The sequence below is a fragment of the Rhinolophus ferrumequinum genome, chromosome 18 (assembly GCF_004115265.2).
Source record: "Rhinolophus ferrumequinum isolate MPI-CBG mRhiFer1 chromosome 18, mRhiFer1_v1.p, whole genome shotgun sequence".
NCBI lineage: Eukaryota > Metazoa > Chordata > Mammalia > Chiroptera > Rhinolophidae > Rhinolophus > Rhinolophus ferrumequinum.
In genome coordinates, this window is record NC_046301.1 from 29,796,579 (window position 1) to 29,815,115 (window position 18,537).

Consider the following 18,537-nt stretch of genomic DNA (forward strand, 5'->3'; position numbering starts at 1 on the left):
TAAGAGGGTAGATCTCATGGTAAGTGCTCTTCCTACAATTAAAAAAAAAAGCGTCTGTAGAAACCAAAATTAGGAAGGTTTAAAAACAGGGGATGCTGCTCTCCTTATATTCTGAATTTGGGTTAAACAACCAAAAAGCTGAGTTGTTAAGAGAGAATTCGGAGTTACCTGGGGGTGTGTGGTAAGCAAAGAGGACCCAGAGACGTAAGACACTTTCTCATAATGGGACTGGATGATCCAGTTGGAGCTTCCAAGGGCGTAGCCAGAGCTTAGAGGAGTCACCTGCACGGCACCAAAAAGCTCCTAGAAAAGAACCACAGGAAGAATGTGTGATGAGCTTGCAGCAATGCAGCCATGCCACGAGTCTGTAGGAAAAAAACAACAGAAATACTCTTCTCCACTTAGAAAGAGAAACTATTTTAAAGGAAACCAGAAAGCTTACAGGAAAACAGAAGGATGCTGGAGACCAGGTGGCTGACACAGAAAGCAATCCTACAGTCTTTACTTGTCACCTCTGAGAGTTTCAGCTCATCCACACGTCACCAGGCACCCATGCCTCACTCATGAAAAGGCAGAGATGATACATTACCAAATAAACAGAGACAGATACGTCAGTTTCCTTTTTCTTTTCAGGTTAGATGTTAATGTTATGGTTCTTCTGTACTGAGTGGCTCTGGGTACAAGTTAACAGAAATGGGAACCCTTAATCATTATCAGGTTAGAGCTCAAAAGTTATGCTCGCCAAAATGCCTCTTGATCTCTTTTATGTTCTCCATTTCCTATCTCATTTGCCCCAAATCTGCAAAATAGCACCCACTATTCTAAAGTGAACAGAATGAGATGCTTTTCTCCTGACTCATAAAATGCTGATCAACCAAATACTAGCTAGTGATGGGGAATGTAAGGGTTAGGAACGAGCGTCAGTAAGAACCTGGAAGGAATGGAGGAAAAGAACACATGCTCTGTCCTTTCTCGGTGCACCAGTACAAGATTCTAGTGACTGAATGGCTTATGAAAGGGAACTACGGGATCCTACCAAAAAAACAACAATATAAATCAAAAGCATTCAGTAATCTCTTAAAATCTTATCAACACTCACAATTTTCTGAGAATATCCCACCAGCTGGATTTTACTAAGGGCGGAGTTCACCTCTTGCATTGTATAGCATCTTCTCCAGGTGGATACGTCCACTGCATCCTTGAGGGGAGAAGGCAGCAGCCTGTAAATGCATCACAATGTCAATTCACACTATGTAGGATGCCTTTCAAGTGACTTGTCCATTTTGCCTAAGTTGTCCAATTTACTGGCATATAATTCTTCACGGGATTCTTCTGAAATCACTTTGATTGCACTGCCCCCCCCTTTCATTTCTGGTGCTAGTAATTTAAGTCTTCTCTCTCTGTCTCTTGGTCAGACTAGCTAAAGGTTTGTCAGTTTTGTTGATCTTTTCAAAGAAACAACTTTTGGTTTCACTGATTTTCTGGATAGCTTTCCTAGTCTCTATTTTGTTTATCCGGCATATAGCTGGATCTTTTTCTAAAACCTAGTCTGATAATTTGTTATTTGATTGGACTGTTTAAGCCATTAATATTTAATGATATTATTGATATAGATGGCTTATGTCTACCAATTTAATTTTTGTTTTCTGTATGTCTCATGTCCTTTTTGTTCCTCTATTCCTCCTTTACTACTTTTTTTTTAATAGTTAATGAATATTTTCTGAGGTAGCCTCTTAAGTTTTTTCATGATTTTTCACTATTTTTTAAAAGTTATTCCTTAGTGGTTGTTCTAGGGCTTATCACATACATCTTAATATAGAGCATTTCTTTATGACATCTCACATTCTCTTCCCTGTTCACAAAAGAATGGGCCCACAAAGCTATAGAAATGGACTGGGTTAAACATAGAAAAGGCTTGGCATAAAAGGGGAAAATAAAACATGATTTGTGACTTTTCAGACCAGCATTAGGAGCATCTATTAAAACAAACAAACAAACAATGTGTCGTACAAAAATATTTTATCATTTGTTTTAATATAATCAAGAACAGACTAGAAAAGTAACTTCCCTGAGATTCTCTGTACAATCTAATAAAGGTGAAAAGACTTCTGGTGAATTGAATATATACATTAGCTCTGTTCTCTCCTGAAATGTTACTGAACAATATAGTAAAGGGCTTCACACACACACACACACACACACACACACACACACACGACAAAGAGGATGAGAGAAGAGACAAGAGCAATAGCACGTTAGAAAAGTGGAAAGCAGAAGGATCAGTGATGACTGACAGCAGACCCAGGAAAGTCCAATTCAAGTAACTTAATTTATACTGCAGAACCCACACAAAGCTCAGCAACGGGAAACAATAGGCATGTCTGAAGTGAAGTTGAAGGTGGGCCTAAAACAGGAGGATTTATTGACAAAATTGATTAAAAAATAGAACCTTCCAGATCTCCTCACCTGTTCCATATAGCTCAACAATTGCCCCTTGCCGTCCCAGGACCGTTACCAGAGGTTATTCTCTGGAGAGAGTGAAAATAAGAGTCTGGACTAGGGAAAATCATCAACAGCTAGAGGCAGCTTTCTTAAGCAAAAGTTTATATACTGACAGTAAAAATGTTCTCCTCATATGACTCCCTGAACACTTTCAGTTAGGCTTATGCCCTCCAGGTTAGGATACTGGAAGAACCTTCTCTGAAAATTTTGATCAGCACCAAGGAAAAAACTGAAGTAAAAGATACACTGGGGGTTTCACAATGAAATTGCTGAACCAGATTACATTATGGTATGATTTCAACAAGACCTACTTATAGCACACAGACATTTTAATCAGTTTTTTAAAAAATTGTCTAACTCTTAAACATGTGTCAATAACCAAGGATTATGATACATTTGAGGAAAGTGAAATGATAAAGGCCAAAACAAATGGAGGAGGAGGAAAGGAAATGAAAGTAAATTAGGCAGGTAGACTACAATATCATTAGTATCCTTAGAGAGATAAATAAGATAAGCTATTTGGGAAATGAGAAGATTCTTCTACTAAGAAAGGTGAAGCATTAAGAGAATAAAAAGAGCTCTTGGGAATAAAAATATGATAGCAGATAGACAATGAAACACGCCAACAAAACGTATCAAGATTTTAAAATGAGCTAAACACATTAAAAAAATTATACAATAGGTGAGAGACCCACATAAATGAAAAATAAGAAAAGCTTAAAAAGGAGGTGCTAGAACACAAAGAATTAGAAATTTAAAAAAATTTCAGAAATGAAGACTGAACTAATAGAAACACACAAGTGAATAAATACAACAGATAATGCTGTTAAATAAAATATAGGAAGGAAAAATTAAATGCTAAAAAGAAATGAAGAGATAGAAAGAATTTGAAAGAAAGTGGTCAAGTGGCCTGAAGACAGATGAGGAAGATTCAACATACAGACAATAGGATTCCCTAACAGAAACCCAACCAAGGCAACAGAACAAGAAACAAAAACCGTAATTGCTAAAATAAAAAAAAGGCTTGAAACTACACACGATAAGAATACACCGTATGCCTGAGAATACTGGCCCAGAAGAATTAACACACGATGTATTATGGGAAAATATTTAGACTATACAGAAAACAGACAAACACACCTTTGGGCACGTGGGCAAAAGGGGCAAGTGACTTACGAGAAAAATAAAGTTAAATTCGATCAGAGTTTAACAGCAATGATTTTTACTAGAAGAAAATAGAATAACATATTCAAGACACTCAAAGAAAGAAAATGCAAGCTAAGGATTAGACATCTAGTAACAGTGACTTTTAAGGTCATAGAGCACAGATAAACAGTTATTAACCTGCAAGAACTCAGGGTATATTGTTCTGGTGATCCCATCCTCAGATTTCTTTTGAAGAATGAGCTTCAGACAAGCAAAGTGAGAGAAACATCAACATATGGGTTGGTAGTGGGTATTAAATACAGTTACTTGTAGAAGTAACACCAAGTGAAGGTTAAAAAGGAGAGAGAATGATATGCAATGGTTATAGTTTCTGACAATATATAATAAAAAATATATTTTTTAAATGCAAGGAAAATATACATGCTCTGCCCTCCAGAGAGGCCTAGAAACAACGATCAACCCAGTAGCAATGACCATTGCTGGCAACCAAATGGGAGCTTCAAGTTCCATTTCCCAGTAAAAGAACCCAGAGTTTCTTGCACAAATGGGTGATTCCAGATTTAGGACAGTGAATGTACAAGAGGAGTCTTAAACATCCTGCTACACTAGATAGCGAAACAACAACAACAAAACAATAAAAAACAAAAACAACAAAAACAATCAAAGACTACAAAAGGTCACAGTAAAAGGATGCCATGGATGACGTGAAATGTTTTCGCTGCCAAAGATGGGACAATCTGAGCTGCAGAAAGGACAATATTGCTGTGTGTTGTAATCCATGAAACATGTTTCAGAAGGGGTTGTGACTAGACTGGGGCACAGAGAGGGGCTTTTGAGTTACTGGAGATTTTCTATTTTTTAACCTGGGCAGTATTTATAAGGGTAGTTGCTTTATAATAATTTATTAACTATATGGATTAGTTTTGTGTGTGTGTTGGTATCTGTGTTTTATAACAAAAGGCTTAATTTAAAAAATAGAAAAGTTTATGCCAAAATAAGAAATTTGATAGCAGAACTGAAAAACTCATAGAGAGGTTGGGTGATAAAGTTAAAAGATGATCCCAGACAAAAGAACAAACAAAAACAGAGATGGAAAAGAGGAGAGAAAAATATCTGAGTTCCAGTCTGGGAGGTTCAACATCTAAATAACAAGAGTTCCAGAAAGAACGCAAAAAATGAGGAAGAAAACTTTAAAAATAAGGGGAAAATATTTCTTTTAAAACCAGAATTAAAGTTCTTGATTTTCCAGATCAGGGGTCAGCAAACATTTTCTGTAAAGGGCCACAGATATTTTAAGCCTTGCAGACCATACAGTCTCTGTAATGACACAGACAAAATGTAAATGAATGAGTGTGCCAATAAAACTCTATAAAAACAGTGGAGAGCCAGATGTGGCCCTCAGAACAGGAGCTTGGCCATAGCTGCCACCCCGTTCTAAATTGAAAGGGCCCAGTAAGTACCCAGCACATGAAGGAAAACTGTCCTTTAGTAAAAACGTATCATCATAAACTGACAAAAACAAAGAGAAGATCCTAAAAGTTTCCACAGAGGAATAAACAGGATACCCACCAAAGATCTAGACTCAATAGCATTGGACATTTCAATAGCATTTCTGGGAGCTAGAAGAAGAAAATAGAGCAATGCTTTCAAAATTCTAGGAAAAAAGTCATATCTAATCTGCATTTCTATCAGTGTCAGGGTAGAAGAAAGGCCTTTTAGACGTGTAGGGTCTCAGAAAATTTACTTCCCATGCACGTCTTTCTCAGGAAGTTATTGGAGCATGTGCTCTGCAAAGTGAAGGTGTAAACAACAAGAAGAAAAAGGACCCAGAAAACAGAACTTCTAACAGAAGAAAGAGGTGCAGAAATCTTCAGGATGATGATGAAGAAAATCCTAAACTGAGAGCTGTGCAGCGGGCCGAAGAGCAGCTGAAGTCAAACTAGAGGAAGAGGAAAGCTCTTTTTTAACAAGATTTTTAGGAGGGGATTTTTTAAGAAGATAAAATTGTCAGAACACTTAGAGATGTATATACAAGGGGCAGAGGTTAGAAATAAATTAGTAATAAGTACATGGGAAACTAAGCAAATAAGGAAACGAGACAATTACTAACTCAAGGGAAAACAAAAAGTTGTGCAAGAAGAAAAAAAGAGCTCTAACAATGGCCTGTGAACTGCATTTATGCACCATAATAATGGAAAACACTGAATAGAGAGTTAGCCGAAATAGCAGAGATCGTGTTGTTTCCATTCCCTTCATCTGCTTCTCCAGCGACAAAATATCAATCATCCTTCTTTTTACCGCTGCATAAACAGACATATGAAGGTTTTATTTCACTTATCTGTCCTACGTATATTGGATTGCTTTAGGTTTTACAGTACATATTCAATAAATACTTTACTTAGCCCTGACCGTGGCCATAGCATTTAAGTTTTGTAAAGGATATAACAGGCACAACGTAAAGGCCACTGCTCCCAAGGAGCTGAAGTCTAAAAAAGATTTTACATCAATACAAGGCAATAAAAGAGATGTCAAAAGCCGTGACTCACCCGTGCCTGCAAATGTGCCTTCCTTCATAAAAGGGCCTAAATGATGTGTTAAAAAATACAAATCTTAACACATCCACACCCACCTTCCCCTTGCCCACTTTAATGCCTCTCCATTACATTCAGGATAAAATCCAAAGCTCTTCGCATGACTTTATAAGTTCTTCTTTATTCTATATTTTACATCCTATATACTGAGCTATAAACAGCTCTCTGAGCACCAGGCTCCCTCAAGCTTGTAACCTTCCCCATCGTCTTCTTCACATTTTTGTGGACAAGACTTCCTTTTGCTTTGAAACAGACCACTTGTGGCTTTTTCTCAGTCTTGTAGCACCAGGCTAGGCCAGGAACACATCCTATGGGCAGTTTGGGAAGACGTCCTGACCCTGAGTACGGAGACAGGGAAGTGGGACAGAAGCACCCCAAAGAGGCTGCTGGGAGAGGCTGCTGGGAGAGGCTGCTCTCCTGCCTCCGCTTCTCTGGAACTCTGCCAAGCATTTTGAGGAGGGAGAGGTTTCTTCTAGAGGCTGTGACATAATGGGAAAGACAGACCTCTTCCTCTCCCGCTACCTCTTGACCTCAGCCTCAGTTTCCTCATTGGCAAGATAGGGAGAATACCACCTTTCTTTTAGAGCTGTTCTGCAAGGGGTGAATGATACAACACATGCATCTGGCACAGCACTGATGCTGAAATAAGACGGTCTCCAACCCTCCCCAACATACACAGCCATCACAGCCCCGGGAGCATATGGATCTTCCAACAATACTGTAGTGACCTTCAACCCAGGTTGATTTATTTTGATGAGTAGCAATGACAATGAACTCGAGTGGCCCAAGCACTGCTCTAGAGGGTCTCCAGGAAGAAACCAAGCGACTCCCCTGTGTTAGTTAGCTCCTCCTTTCAATTCCTCAGGATCATAGAGCCCCGTGGCGTGAACCTCCTAGGGCTGCCCTTCATAAAAAGTAGAATTCTCATGTTGGGTTGAGTAGGGGCGAAAGGGTTTCTTAACTTGATGCCCGAGCTGGAACGCTATCAGGGGAGTGGCCAGAGAGTGCCATTGTTTAATAGATAACACTTGCAGCCCAACCGCACCTCTCAACCCCGTGGAACTTATTTGATGTTGCCCTCAGCTTTGCCAAAAGCCCTGCAACGGAGCCACCTCTCTCACAGGGTGAGCTAAATACAAAGTCATGCACAGGCGAGGTGAGGCCTGCTTTCTTCACTCTGGCTTCCTTCCCGTCCCTTGACAACTGGTACTGCCATTACCTAAAACACCACCTGCGCTTTGCCTTCTTCCCCTGACGGCCCTTCTCAGCATCCTCTCCTCTTCCCACCCAGGACAACGCCCTGTGGAAATTAAGCAGATTAAAACCTGGAACAGTCTCTCAAAAGGAGTAACTTGGTTACGTGCATGCTCCCACTCTCTATTGGAGATACATTCAGCCTCCAGGATGAGCTAGCAGATGCTTTGAGCCCTGAGTAACGGAAAGAGGGAAGACTGAAGATGTGAAATATTTACTACTTTTGTCCTCAACAGACCAGAACCTATTTCTAGAGAAATTACTGGAGTGTTTCGGGTGGGGAAATAATTTCCTTAAGCAAAACAAAAGACTTGTGAAAAATTCAGGTATGTTTCAGCTCAGATCTTTTCCCATTTCCCCCTTCAGGGTAAATGGCATAGAAATCATAAACTTATGTTCCAGAGAAACTGAAGAAGGCATTTGTTTATGCAGAAGCATTTGACTATACTGATTTTTTAAAAATCAGCTTAGTAGAGTACTTTTGGGGTGGGTGGAGAGTGTCTTACTAAATATTCTCAGTAATAAAAACAATAAAATATACCTTTGTACCCCATTATATCACATGGTAGTATCTTTTCCATTTTTATATCTTTCGCCTTGAGCACAGTGCTCAACATAAAGACATTCAACAGACAAAATGCCTGTTCACTTGTTACCCCAGGAAAGGCAGGAAGCAGCGAATCCTTCATTCACGAGCCCTCCCTGAAGAGCAGCAGTAAGTTTGGGCAGAGCTGAGCCCTAGGACTGTGCAAGGTGCTGGACACATTAAGGAGGAACCGACCAGTGAGACTAAGAGGGAGGCTAAGAAGGTCCCAAGGACTCTGGTCTCTGGTCTGACCTGCTCAGGTTATGGTTTCATGGCAGCAGCTTCTGACACAGCTCCCAAGGAACCTGGCCACCCGGGTCTCCCCCTTCTGTTATCCGCTTACCCTGAGTGTGGCCGGGACATAAAAGCTTGCTTCTAGTGAAGAGGACAGGACAAAAGCAATGAGGTGACAGAAGACTTTCATGTTGCCCAGTCCCTTGCCCTCCTGCTTGCTAGCTTGGATCGCCGGCTGCCATGTTGCAGATACTCTGCAGGGAGGCCTGGGGGACGTTTCCGTCCAAAGTCCCTGAGGAGCTGCATCCTGCCAGCGACCACACAAGTGAGCCAGGAAGGGGATCCTTCCCAGCGGAGCCTGAGGTAACCGCAGCCTCCAGGAGACCCAGGTGACCCAGGGTTACTAATAAATTGTAAAGTTTTCTGGGCCTTGTGCTAGTACAGAGGCAGTGTTTTAATACCTTCACTAAGTTTGAGCCTTTCTCAGGTCTCCTCAATGACATTTTTATAAACTCGAATTGTACAGAATTTTTGTAGAAAGCTGATCTTCATATCCAATTTAACATTGATTTTTGCTTCTTTTAGTTGCAATATTGAGCAATTAACTTTTTTCCCTCCATATTTCTAAAATCAGGGTAAACTACTTCCCTCACAGACTGTTGTGAGCACTACAGCAAATGAGCAATAAAATATATATCAATAGGTAAATATTTATATGATATTTAGTGCATATTAATTCCCCCTCACCCTTATTCTTAAATTCTTTGGGTACCTGATTCTGGTAAGCTTCCATACTGACTACACCTTTCAGATCTAAAACTAAGTATTTGTCTTTCCTCTATTTGAAAACGTCTAGGAGATTTCTTTTTTCATATAGGTTTGGTGACTATTATTTTCACAAATGAAGAATTTGGTTAAATTTTCCATCAGCTAGACCGACAAAAGACTTAAACAAGGAATTAGTCAAATGTACTGCTGACATTTTCAAAAGCACAAAGTTTCGTTCTTCTTTTGTATATGTGAACTTTCAATTCTTTTCTCTCCTTCCTGGTGCGCCCTGGGTTATTTCCATTAGCCAGTCACCTCCCCGTCATGCTAGGTGACCATGCTTTTGCCCATACTGCTCTCTTTTATTTATTTTTTTTAACTTTTATTTATTTAAGTGTGTTTTTCCAGCACCCATCAGCTCCAAGTACTAGTTGTTTCAATCTAATTATGGAGGGCACAGCTCACAGTGGCCCATGTGGGATCGAACTGGCAACCTTAAGCGCACTGTGCTCTAACCAACTGAGCTAACCGGCCACCCGCTCCCTTCTTTTAGAATGATCTCTTTCCTCATTCAAACCCTACCTAATCTGCCAAGCCCAGCCTCAAGTCTTGTCACTTGGTACCTAATCTTTGCTTGAGTCTAAAGATCAATTAGGCTGTGGAAGGCAGATGTGTCCCAGTTACTGAACGGGGGTTGTGTGAGCCAAGCTCCTTTAGTACAGTGACTGTCTTCAACTTTGTGGGGCATTTCCCTACACACTTACCATAATGCCAGGCACTTACTACTTAATCAACAAAGAAGTTTGGCATTCTCTGAATGCTGTATTATTACCCACAAATTCCTTTTGCTAACATAACACCCTTTTATTTACTCTTTCGATAGTCGCTTTGTCATCACTTCCTTCTAGTTCCTAACTTCTTGTAACTTAGCTTTCCCTAAAACGCTCCTCATGCTTCCTTGAGGACATTCCCATAGAGAGGCATTTACAGAGCCATTCAAAGCCATTAGCATTATTGGCTGATTAATGATAAGTCAGATAAGGAAACCCAGTGGGAACTACTTCTCTTTTTTCTGGCTTTCTATTTTATCAGTCAAGTTCTCAGAGTCTAAATGTTTCATAAGTACTTTCTAAAAGAGTTCATTGTTTTGTTTTGTTCTTATCACTTGAGTGCTTAGTAAACTTTTTCCCAGTGCTGTGACCTCATGCCAAAGCCCAGCTGTCTCTTCTTCCATCCCACCAACACAAGCAGCACAAGATCACATATTTTTGTGAAAAAGGAAGACTTTTAGCTTAAAAGCTTACAAATAAAACAATGGTTGGGCTTTTTCTCAGGGTTTGATGAATGAACAAAATGAAAGTAAGGGCAGAATACAAAGAATATAAGCAGCAGAAAAGTTGTTTTCCTCTCATTACAGCAGACTGCCTAACATAGTGTGGGTGGGAGGAGTGGAAGTTAGCAGAGAGCTTCCTCAATATTAGCATTCCTCAGTATCAGCCTGAAACTAGATTATGATCCCCGAGTTTTGTTTTAGAGCAATTTGTTTCTGAAAATGACAAAGGCAATGGCTTAGACCAGCACAGCACACCAGAAACAATTCTTGAGAGTACCTAAACTGTCTTTGCTTTAATTCTGTGCTCATCAAAACAAACTCTTTATCTATAATTTGATCTCTTAAGTGGGCATGCTGATCAGAACAGTGTCCTAGAGAGACGAACCATTCTAATTCTGGAGCCAGGCGGATGTCTCACTATAAAGTAATTAAATGGAATTTTTGTTGGTCAGTCAATATCCCGGGAGTTTGGTTAGCTTGAACCAGTCCCTCAGAGGCTAATTCACTCTGAGTGAAATGAAATGATTAAGTTTCTGGAACTGCAAAGCTGAAGAACAAGCTGCGAAGATGCCATCAAAGAACTGTCACTCTGTGAGGATCTGCTTACGGAGCCCCCCCAGGACAGCTTTAAAAACTCTAACAGTAGTGAACTCAGAGACAATTTAATTCAATTCTCTTATTTTACAGAAAAAACATTGAGTCACAGAAACAGAATGACAGTGCGAAATAACTACAGGCAACTGTGGGATGAGAAAATGGTTTCCCTTCTACTATCCTACATTGCTTCATCAGGAGAGGCAGCGTTTAAAGGCAAATTAGGCTGTGGGAGGCAGATGTGTTCTTGTTACTGAAAGGGGGTTATGTGAAGCCAAGTGTATCATTAATGGGGAAAAGGACAAAGGTGTTTACTGAGCACCTACTATGTGCCTGGCACCATAAAAAAAAAGACTTTACTCATATTACTCATTTAATTCTCCCAACAACACTGTGAAGTTGCTCATATTATTCCTAGGAAACAGAGCCTAAAAGAAATAAATTGCTGTAGCTACCAAGAAGCAGATCTGAAATTCAAATACTAGTCTATTTGATCTCTAAGTCCATAGCTTTAATTTTCTTCCTACTAGATAGTTAGACCTGATTCCTCTATAAATACCCAAGGAGTGTCAGAGCAGAGGAACTTCAACTACAGCATTCTTGTTTTTCCTTTTATATCTTCTGTAAGGTATGAACCCACATTTTAAGCTCTGAGCACTGAAAACTGCCAGAACATTTCAGCCAGGAATATATCAATGCATCATTCCTTACTGCTTGTGAGGATTATGACGATATCTTTACTTATAATCACAGGTTTCTAGTCTTACCACGTATACAAAAAAATGCCAGCCTTAAATAAAAAACACGAGAGGGCTGGTTAGTTTCTCAATGAAATATTTTGCTTCGAATTTTCCATTAAAAAATCTAAACTTTGAAGTGGGTAAGGAAAAGTCAGAGACTGAAAAATTATATTGCAAGAGCTTCTCCTTTTCCTACCCTTCAAAATCTTTTTTTCCAAGAAGAGTAAACTGCAACGTCAAAATGAGCAAGAAGGATGGCTAACTTCAAAATAAATCTCAAGGAGCAATGTCAAGTGAGGCAGGGAGTCAGACAGCTGCCAAAAAGCAAGAGTAATAGTTTTTTTTTGGTATACATACTAATACTAAATCAAATGCTAATTCAAACTACAATTTAAGGGAAATGATTTAAGGGAATTTGTCAGACTCCTTTGACTGACGAATGGAAAGATTTTAATTTATTGTTTTCTTTAGTTGATGGTTTTATTAGTAACTTAAGCTACTAAGATGCATTAATTCTAGGCACTTAACCAAGCGATTGCCTGTATAAGATTTAAGTATAAGTCAAAAACTGGGGGCTCGAATCTCAAATCCAACTCACAGAGGTGTTTTTACTTGGATCATATAGGATTTTATTTTAATGTGTGAGCCAACATTTTGAAAAGATTTTAAAAATCACATTTAAAACATCCAAATTTTGAGCTTCTCTTTAAAAAAAAAAAAAAAAAAGCAAATTTGGCAGTCATGGGCTCACATGCCCATATGGCCACAATCTGCTGAAACTGCTGTCAGCTGCCCCATCAGAGGGGTGTGGTCTCTGGCCCACAGCTCCCAGCCACCCTCCTAACTCCTATACTTTCTCATCCCTGCAGGCATCTGTGAGTTTGCGACCCCTACTTTACAGGGACTGGATAAGGGGAGTACAGGAATTAAAGAAACAAATCAACAATAACAACAACAAAAGACACTTGGGGAAAATGTGAATGTACTAGCCAGCAGTATTTCTCAGTATCATATGCCACAGTACTTTGGGACCCTAGAGATCAAATGGCTTATAACGGAGAAAAATTTTCAAGTGACCTAAATCCTTTAGCATAAACGCTGTCCAAATGAAACACTTTCAGTATTCTGGCCCAGGGTTAAATTCTAGGTGACTATTTCAAAAGAACTCTTTTGCCTGATGTCAACCACAAATTCTTCAAATTCTCCCACCACTTCTAATATTTATGCTGAGTTTATCCAGGAGAAAAAGAGGACACAGCTTGGTTTGTCTAACACCTCAGCATATTCTTTCCAATAATTAGACTCTTCTCTTTCTCTATTCACTAAGTATGGCTCATCTCATGCTCAAAAGCCAAAACAAACTAATTGACCAGGATCAGAAATGTGGTCATGACATACACAATAATGAAATACGGTCTTCTCTAACAGCGCAAGTTATTCCTCATTCCTCTATCAAGTTGACTTTCAAAAGTCTCTGATTTTTGCCCACCAGGTGGCGAGATAGCAAATTCAAGATTTTATTTTAACTCGCACCTTTTTTTAAACATGAGATTTCCTAAGCATCTGATGAAATAAATTTCAGATCCCGTCCCTAGCACTCTGCTCTTTGAAGTTAAATTCACACTTCTCCCTAATGTGCAATGGCACTTCTTTTGTGAGCCAGTTACCTTGTATTTTACAAAGAATGGGACATAAAGGAAAACTGCCAAGGACTCTGCCCAAGGTCACAGAAGGAAAGGCAAAATAAGGACTTGGAACTTCTGAAGACTTGGCCCAGGGTTTGAGAGTCAGGAAACAGGGACCTTTGAACACCATTTCTGGTGTGCCAGAATTATTTGTGGCAGAATATTATAAAGAGTATAAATTTAAAAGGAGGAAGTAAGGGAAGCCAAGGCACACATGTTCCATGGGGAAAGAAAACAAAGTCCTAAGGTTTCTAAGGAAGGCAATGTAGAGAATTGGGTCCGATGTGGTCCAGTGAGCACATGGGAAAGAGAAAGAAAAGTGGAAGAATGTATAGCCATGGGCAGAAGGAAAGGCAGCTGAGAATAAGAGTGCAGAATGAGGAGGGGAGGGGTCCCTGCTAAGGGCGTAGGCAGGCAGATCAAGGAAGCCATTTATGTACATACAGAAGACTCAGAAGTGTGTGCCCAGAAAACATTCCCTACCATGAAGCCATACAGACACCATATTCCCAATCAGGGAAACAGGCACATAAAGATCCATAAAACATAGGAGAAAATGTTCAGTTAAACATACTTCCTCCTCCTCTCACATAAAAGGAGGCTCACATACATGTGACAAGAGGTGGGTGTGTGCCCAAGAGGCGGCCTAGCACAGTGGTTAAGAGCCCGACTGCCTGGGTTCGAATCCAAATTTTACTGCTTACTACTTGGCTGACCTTGAGCAACTTACCTAACCTCTCTGTGCCTGTTTTCTGTAAAATGATAATGTTAAAAAATTAAATAAAACACGGAATAGTGCCACATACGTTAAATAACATCTACAGAAAGGAATGCATACAGAAGGCTCACATGCTCAAATTCTGAAACAGTTACAGTATAAAAACAAAGTATGTGTACATATTTTTGTAGAAAGAATAGTCATCAAAACGAAGACATTCTAAAGTTTGGCTAATCAGATGGCTAACAAACCACTGACCTAGAGAGAAAGATAACTCGGTGGCAAGGTAGCTGGAAAAGAGGGGACTTGGGTAGGAGTGTGTGGAACACATGCTACTTAGGAAGACACGGGGCAGGTGTTGATGCCGGACTCTGGATGCCAGGCCTGCCAGGCCGGGACCCCTGTGGGGCCTATAGGTGAGGGCAGCAGGTGGCAGGGCCAGAGACACTGCAGCACATTAAGACTGACTGGCGTCCTGTGCTGCCAATTAAACATGACAGCACGGAAGTAGAACCAAGCTGCCTCTCTGTCTCCTCTACTATATTTCTGTTTAGCTCTTATCATCTGATCCCAGCACTCTACTAAAACTAACCTCTCTGGGATTTCCATCGCCAAGGGCCTCATCTCCATCCCGTGTGATGATATTTCGGCAATATCTGAGACAAGCCCGGGTTTGAGGGAACTTCTTTCTGCCCTTGGCTTCCACGCAGTGCCACACTCCTGATTCCAACTTCGAGGCCTCTTACACAACTCTTACCAATTTCTTTCAATTCTGTCTCAGGAATTTCTTTTAAGTTAGACTCTTCACGTTCACTGCTACTGCTTTAAGTCAGGCCTGTGTTCTCTCCCCTGGGTTTCGGATAGTCTTACGGCTGGTCTTAGGCTGCCCCGTCTCTGCACTCCCGTCCATCCTCCATGCTGCTTCCACAGTTACTTCTCCCAAAACGAATACGTGATCTCATCATCCTCCTTCTTATAAACCTCCACTGATGGACTTCTCACTCTCGATACTATTCAAACTTTACATATCAGTTTCTTCATTATCTCCCTCCAACGTTCCTCTTTAGTTTCACCTTTCTCCTCTCTACCTTCTCTAATCCAGCCTGAACTCCTGTTTCCTGCATACACTGTCTCCTACGATGTTGTGCCTGGAGACCCACTTTCCGAACTTTTCTATCTGGAAAAGCCCTATTCTTCCTCCAAGACCCACCTAAATTGTCATCTCCTAACGAATGTCCTCCGCAGCTTCCCTAGGCAGAGAAGAGTTCTTCATTTTCTGAGTGACTCCAGTACTGTGATCAAGCATTTCTTTTGATACATGTCATCCAAGATTGTAGTACCTGTTTAACCGTGTATTTATGGGCACACTAACCCCTGAGTGCCTCAACAACAGAGCCAACTGTTTTACTGATTTTTAAAAACTCCCAGTACCTATCATGGCTGCCTCTGAAAGTATGTTGATTGAATCAAACATAATAACCCTTCCATAAAACAGGAAAGAAAGAATCTTTCTTTTTAGTTCTAACTGTACACATGTTTAAGCATAAAATCAGAAAACAAATGGGGCTGTTTTGTAAAGCCTAAGGCTTGGAGGCCTGTCACCGGGAAGAGACAGGCCTATTGCTCACCGCTGAATATCCTTGTTCTTCCACAAGGAGGCAGACTGAGCCTTGGGCACTCGCTCAATGAAATTCACCAGCTCTTCCATGAGAAGCCTGAGTTGAAACAGAAAAAGTGATGAACACTCATAAAAGAATTAGAAAAACACCGCACTCTCACACCATAGCCAAGAGAAATGGGCTTGTCTGCCTTCCCCCACCCCAATCACCTTTCTCTCAGTTGCATATAAATGCTGGCAGCATTTTTACACAAAGTTGAACAAAGACCTAGCCTTCTCATTGAATGTCCATGTTAAAAATTCAGAACATATACGATTTAATTCACCTTTAAAACAAGTCTGGCATGTTTCTTGTCTCTAAACACTGAAATATATAGGCCTATGGTTTAACTCTCACTCTGAAGATCACTGCCTTTGTAGAAGTAAAAATACAAAAGGAGAAAAAGTTAAATGACTGTGAAATACCCGAGTTTGGTGGCAGTAGAGGTGGTATTGGTAAGGTTTTTAAAAATGGTAATATTAGACAGACATTTTTAACTGGTAAAGTAAGTTTGCTTGATGTGTATTTTAGGGATTAACAAAATTCCCCATGGGAGAACACTCTAAGGAAGAACCCTAAAAACCTAACTCAGGTTTTTAAGGACAGTCTGTGCAGTTAACAGAATCACAACCGAGGGAATCTAAGAAATGCCTCACTCGATTGGATCGATGACCCGCATGCCCTAAGGGATACATGGAACAGAGAACTGTTAGAATCCTGGATAACTAGAGGATGAACAAAAAGCTAGAAACAGATTTTCAATATCGTGAAACTCCTTTCCTAAGTAGACGTGATCCATAATGACTTAAATCCTCTCCCAAACAACAAAGAGATGTGGCAAGCTATAAATACATGAGGATCTGCCTGAAAGCTGAACAAACTCCTTTCATTTCCATTTATTTCCTTATTCCTAGTGCCCTCTCCTCTTTTCACCTTGCAGGAGCAGTACTAGTTTCAGCATCCTCAGATCTGGGAGCCAGGCTCATTATCATTCTGGTTGCAGCTTTCAGGAGAACATTCAGGTGTGTCCATCCTCATGCTGTAACGTTTTCAGGGTACAGTCTCATGTTTTCAGCTTAGCCTCCCGTTGAAACTGACCCTTCATCACCTCGAGTGTTTTACTTTCCCATGTCTCTTCCTCAGATCCCTTACTTTTTTCTATACACGCTGCAGGTAATGTGATTTGACACTAAAGCAAGGACATATTGTTTCATTGCTGGTCATTTCATCTTGTTGGACTTCTGGCAAGACACTAGAACCCAAAGCAAAGAATCTATATGGACACCAAGATCCCATATTTTGGGTTTCGAGAGTTTCACCTTCTACCACACTTTTTAGTTTGCTCCAGCACAGTCTTTTTTCTGGGGTAATTTTCTTCTCCCTAACTGACACCACGGTGACTTACAGCTACCGTGAAGGCGTGTGTTTGTCTGTGTGTCTGTGGTGGGGAGGGCGGGGGGGTTGGTGCCGAGGAAGAGATGGCAAAGCATTCTCAGAGTCAGAGCCCTGAGTTTCACTCTCTCAACAGAACAGACAACTTAACCATATAATTACTTATCCTGTTTTCTACAAGCTGTCTCCATTTATCGTCTGCACTAATCCATAACATGGGAAATTTTGAAAGCAAAGTAATAAAACTTCTTCCTTTCTTAAATACGTTATACTCCTTTCTCCTAAAGCTCTTTGTATTGCACCTTCGTGGCATCTTACTAAGCGTTACCTGCCCTAATTAGCAGCATCTGTCTTGGTGAACTCCTTCTTCCAGTTTTGGTAGAAAACCCCCCCACCCTCAAATAAACAAAAGACAATGAAGACTACTCACAGCATCAATCTCTAGGCAATGCCAGTGAACACCTGTTTTATCTAAAGAGCTGTCTATTCATGCTTATTCCCTGGGTCAGCTGCTCAGAAGGAAATAACAATCACTCCTGCACGACACTCTAGTGAACAGTCACCACTGAAGCCAGGGGTTCTCCAGCTGTACGGCGAGGGCAGAGGAACACTCTTACCTGCCAATCTGAACGGTGGGCTCTGTGGCATACACCGTGCCGGTGAAGCCGGTGTGCTCGGTGACGTAGGGCAGTGCCATCATGCAGTGGTAGTTAGAGATGAGGATCACATCTACCGTAGACAGATCTATTAGCTCCGTCTGAAAAGCAAGGGGAGGGAATGATACATATCTGTTCAGAGCACATAGATCAACCTGATGGGACTGAAAAATGATGCTGTCAGAATGCAGAGAAGGAGTTTTTGTACTTCGGAATAATGATGCCTTTCCTACAACACTTTTAGTTTCATTTTAGGATATTTCTTCATATTAAGTAGCAGGACAAAATTGATAACAATGAGAATGCAGCTAGTCCGCCATGTAACATTCGGCCCTGGTTTTACTAAACCAGAGTTCTCAGACATGAGGATAAACACAGCACTTCAGCTGCTGCTGACTGGCAAGTAAAACCAGGTGACATGAAGCAGACAGAGTACAATACAGGCGGTGAGGGGAACCAGGATGTAATGCATCACTTCTACGGATTACGGGAACAGAGGCAGCAGCACGTAGAAACCAGCTCTTCAAAAGCTGAATGCAAGAACCAACTTTTATTTTGAGGTAACTTTAGATCCACTTGTGTTGGATATAGAGCCAAAAAATGCAGTGGCAGAGTCACAAAATAAAATTACCATATTCTACCCTAATCTTAACCCCGTA

General features: G+C 40.6%; 1 protein-coding gene across 2 annotated transcripts in view; it reads right to left on the reverse strand.

The window, feature by feature from the left end:
* Positions 1 to 18,537, reverse strand: part of INTS9 (integrator complex subunit 9) — an 85,496-nt gene that overhangs the window by 25,837 nt on the left and 41,122 nt on the right. For both annotated transcript variants that reach the window (XM_033134419.1, XM_033134420.1), the window contains 4 exons: positions 17,840 to 17,979; positions 15,801 to 15,887; positions 1,100 to 1,220; positions 169 to 303 (listed from right to left, as the gene is read on the reverse strand). In XM_033134419.1, coding sequence (XP_032990310.1) covers positions 169 to 303; positions 1,100 to 1,220; positions 15,801 to 15,887; positions 17,840 to 17,979 — 483 coding nt within the window. The remainder of the gene's footprint in view (positions 1 to 168; positions 304 to 1,099; positions 1,221 to 15,800; positions 15,888 to 17,839; positions 17,980 to 18,537) is intronic.